Source organism: Octopus bimaculoides, chromosome 9 (genome assembly GCF_001194135.2).
Source record: "Octopus bimaculoides isolate UCB-OBI-ISO-001 chromosome 9, ASM119413v2, whole genome shotgun sequence".
Taxonomy (NCBI): Eukaryota; Metazoa; Mollusca; class Cephalopoda; order Octopoda; family Octopodidae; genus Octopus; species Octopus bimaculoides.
In genome coordinates this window covers 41,739,307-41,744,018 of record NC_068989.1, presented here as the reverse complement: position 1 = coordinate 41,744,018, position 4,712 = coordinate 41,739,307, and the positions used below count along the sequence as shown (strand labels likewise).

Here is a 4,712-nt window from a genome sequence, read left to right as displayed (position 1 = left end):
TATATATATATATATGTATTGTAGACATTATTTCTGGAGGTAAAATTCTCCTATACTCAGAGACTTCTATAAATTGAAATAAAAATGGACTCAGTGCATTCATAGTTGACAACAGTTTGTATAAATATGTAAGATAACATACAAATGTATAACTTGGCATATGAAAGCAAGATTATTTGTTGCTTACACTTTTTGCTTTCATATCCTCATCAAATATTATCATGCATCTTCTAAACACTATTGTCCCTCAGTCATCTTTTAGTGAACTTTGCTTAATATTATTGTGTTAATTATTTTGCCATTCGTTTATATTTGTATTTTTATTTTTTTATTTATTTATATTTTATTTATTTCACATTTACAGAAAGATCTCAGTTTAACTAGGAAAGGAAGGTAAGTTTGTTTTCATCTTATTTCTCATCTGTTAGTGTCTGTTCATGGAGGCGCAATGGCTCAGTGGTTAGGGCAGCAGACTCGCGGTCATAGGATCGCGGTTTTGATTCCCAGACCAGGCATTGTGAGTGTTTATTGAGCGAAAACAACTAAAGTTCCATGAGGCTCCGGCAGGGAGTGGTGGCGAACCCTGCTGTACTCTTTCACCACAACTTTCTCTCACTCTTACTTCCTGTTTCTGTTGTGCCTGTAATTCAAAGGGTCAGCCTTGTCACACTGTGTCACGCTGAATCTCCCTGAGAACTACGTTAAGGGTACACGTGTCTGTGGAGTGCTCAGCCACTTGCACTTTAATTTCACTTGCAGGCTGTTCCGTTGATCGGATCGATTGGAACCCTCAACGTCGTAAGCGACGGAGTGCCAATAACAAGTGTCTGTTCATTGAACATAGAGGTGGGAGTGTCATCAACACATCAAATTTGCTTAGCAGCATTTTTTCCCCATCTCTTTCATTATGAGTTCAGATACCATCACGATTAACTTTACCTTTCATCACTTCGAGGTCAGTAGAATAAAGTATCCCCAGTCAAGTACTGGCGACAACGTAATAGGCTAAACCCCTCCCACTAAAATTGCTCGCCTTGTGCGATAATTTGAAACATTATTATTATAATATTGTGACCAGCATTCTAACGATTCTGCCAATTCGCCAGATTTGTCCTGGGAAAAATCACAAAACAAATCAAATAACAATAAGTATTTTGTGTACTTTCCATAGCAACATGGAATTTGCGATTTTTTTTTTTTTAATTTATCCAGAAACAATGTTTCGTACGTGTTGCGAATTCTTTTCAGTTTGTCAGAATGATACCAGAGTTACCTCCCTTAGACTAATTTAGTTTACAATTTACTAAGGAATTTCATTTGCTAACCTAAGGAATTTAAAAAATCTGCATATTTTTATCCGTTTCTTTTTTTCTATTTATTTATCAAGTCTTTCTTTTACTTGGCAGTCGTTCTCATGGAAGACGATCTGTTATAGCTGTTGGATCTTCACCTACACTTCTACATCGATGCAACTCTCCTCAGAACTCAGGTTAGTCATTTTAAAATCAACTTCGAAGTCACTATCAACATTTTCCTTCTTGTTCAAATACATGTGATCCTATATTCAAATGTGTACAGTGACCACCTTCAATTATCATTCAACTGTATACCAATACATAATGACAAACATTACCATAAATACGTGTGTATCTATCCATATATATTGTATGTATGTTCACATGCGTATTTACCAAAGTAAATATTGAAGATAAGATATATGACATCGTGTAATCCAGTATTTGTTACCAGTTTGTTACATAAACCCACTTTCCTAAGAGAAAATCCGGAATGTGATACTTTGAGAAATTTTGTTTTCTGAAAGTCCAACTCCCAAATATATTCATATTTACACATCTAAAAAAAAAAAAAAAAAACAATTCTGTTCTTCATTACATTCGAAGATCCTTTAATCACTGACATGAAATTGCTTCTACATTTTTAATTATTGGATATTTTACCGTTTGTTGTAAAAACTGAAAATCTATATTGTTTTTTTTGTTTGTTTTTTTTCTTTGATAAATTAATGGATCTCAGTTTGAATTTCTGTATACTACAAGGCTCTTTTCGTTACACCTTTACACTCTGTGACTGTTCTGTTTAAATATAACTTATATAATTTTCACTTGCTGATCCAATTCTTAGAACTTGTTCTGTTATTGAGAATATTTTTTTTAAGAATTTCAGAAACATCTCAAATCATTTCTTAAACTGGTTACTTGAAACAAACAAAAAAAACTTCCATTTTGCTGAACGGATGGCCTCCAAAATTTTTGATATGCAGCACCCTTCTGTTAGTACAAATATTGCTTAGGAATATCTTCTGTACTTTGATATGGCAACAGTTAAATGTTGGCAGATACTTAGTAACTTGTCTCCAAGATTTTTCTTACTCTGTGTCTTATTCTACGAAAACACTTGTGACATAGTTTGCTGTTGTTTTGATACTGCTGTGACAGATCTGCTAGTTCAGATTAAAAGACCCTGTTCTGTGGTTTCACTAGCTCAACATGAACTTGGCCACTTGTTGATACACTAACATAGTCAGCTGGGGTCCACCAGCCATCAGTAATGAAGTTAATATCACCACCACACTGCTGAGCTCTGTCAGTTGTGGCAGCTTAGATATATGTTCATAACTATTAGGTGGCACGTAAAAAACACCTTTTGAGCATGGCCGTTGCCAGTTCTGTGTGACTGGCATGTAAAAGCACCCACTACACTCTCGGAGTGGTTGGCGTTAGGAAGGGCATCCAGCTGTAGAAACTCTACCAGATCAGATTGGAACCTGGTGCAGCCTTCTGGCTTGCCAGTCCTCAGTCAAATCATCCAACCCGTGCTAGCATGGAAAGCGGACGTTAAACGATGATGATGATGATTTGTGTGTATGTGCATGTATGTATGAATGGATAGATAGATGGCTGGATGCATGTGTATGTATATGTATGTGTATATATATATATATATATCCATCCAAAATTAGGGAATGGAGTTGGTAAAGTCCAGGTTACATATGTTTCGTAGTTAGCAGAATCTCAGAAGTAGTAATGATCCAAATGAGGGGTAATCTGCTAGCATCTACTCCATTCTCTAACTTTTTGTACTTTCTGTGGACTGCTCGAAGCATGCTGTCTACCTAAACCTTGATCTTACCTTTACATGTGTGTGCGTGTTTTTGCATGTGGGTGTATGTATATACACATGTGCATATGAATATATATGTATGTGTATTTGTATGTATGTGTGTATGCATACACATATGCATGTTCTCTAGTAATTTCATGTCTAAAACCAAATACTCATACCACAATCAATAACAAAATATATTTTCCACCTCATACACCACTTAACAGACCTAATGATGTTGATAGAAAATATAATGGTTTGCATACCTCATCCTGTTTTGGTATTTTGTTCCCTCTCCTACACTAGCTTTATCTGTTTTTCTCCTTAAAACTCAGAAATTCTTCAACCTATGACTTCATATGTATAAACCCTATGCTCTCAGCTAGCTTTAAGTATCAGAAATATATGAATTCATTTTTGTATTAAGAATACTTGGAATCTGATCATTAATGTATGGTGTGGTGGATAGCTTGTTTTTTTCTTCTCATTTGTTGCAGTCATTGGGCTACGGCCTTGCTACGGCACCACCTTGAAGGGTTTAGTTGAAGAAATCAACTCTTGTACCTATTAAGTCTTGTCTTTATTCTATCAGTCTAATTTGCTGAACTGCTAAATTACAAGTACCTAAGCAAGCCAACACTGGTTGTCAAGTGGTGGTCATGATGGGATAAACACAACACAGCTACAAACACACACACACACATATATATGTATGGTGAGCTTCCTCTGTTTCAGTCTAAGTTTCTGACCTATCACTGTAATTGTTAGTATTTATGGATAGTGCGCTATGAAGAAGACACTTAGTGTGTGTCTGTCTGTCTGTGTTTGTATCTGTATGCAATAGTGGGTGTGCAGCTGATGTGGACATTTATTCAGCTGGAAACATTTTTAATATGTATCAGTGTCGTCTGTGTGTGTGGATTTTACACCTTGCAAGCAAGTTGATTTTGTGTGTGTATTTATGAGTGAGTTTTTTGGTAACTGTGTATATATGTATGAGTATTTTAGTAAAAGATTTTTGTTTGAGGTGGGAGATACAAGTAACTTATCTTCTACCACAATAAAACAGTAGGAGGGAGGAGTAACAAAAATAATTTAAACTGATCTAAATAGCAAATAGATAACTAATTAACTGTATATATATGTATGTCTGTTTCTGAGTGTAAACACATACACACATTTTGTTGTACATAAAATATTACTACTCAGAAAATTTTTTAGGGTGTGCTTTTTTCAGACTTATAAACAACTGACTGATGATATGTGTGTGTGTGTGGAGGTGTGTGGCTTAATGTTAGGGTGTTGGACTCATGACTGTAAGATTGTGGTTTCGATTCCTGGACCAGATGATGTATTTATTGTGTTCTTAAGCAAAGCATTTCATTTCATGTTGCTCCAGTTTACTGAGCTGGCAAGCGTAAGCAACCCTTTAAAGGACTGGCATCCTGTCCAGTAGGTTACTGTGTACACCACAAACTGGGAAACTGGCCATATGAGTGTATATGACTTTGGAAGGGGTTTTGCCCTTTTATTTATCTCTCTTTTCTCTCTCTCTCTCTTTCTCTCTCTCTCTCTCTCTCTCTCTCTCT

At 35.7% G+C, this 4,712-nt stretch overlaps 1 protein-coding gene across 7 annotated transcripts in view; it reads left to right on the top strand.

Annotated features, from left to right (window-relative positions):
• Positions 1–4,712, top strand: part of LOC106880501 (microtubule-associated serine/threonine-protein kinase 3) — a 260,570-nt gene that overhangs the window by 132,486 nt on the left and 123,372 nt on the right. For all 7 annotated transcript variants that reach the window (XM_052970660.1, XM_052970661.1, XM_052970659.1 and 4 more), the window contains exons 6-7: positions 365–393; positions 1,407–1,489. In XM_052970660.1, coding sequence (XP_052826620.1) covers positions 365–393; positions 1,407–1,489 — 112 coding nt within the window. The remainder of the gene's footprint in view (positions 1–364; positions 394–1,406; positions 1,490–4,712) is intronic.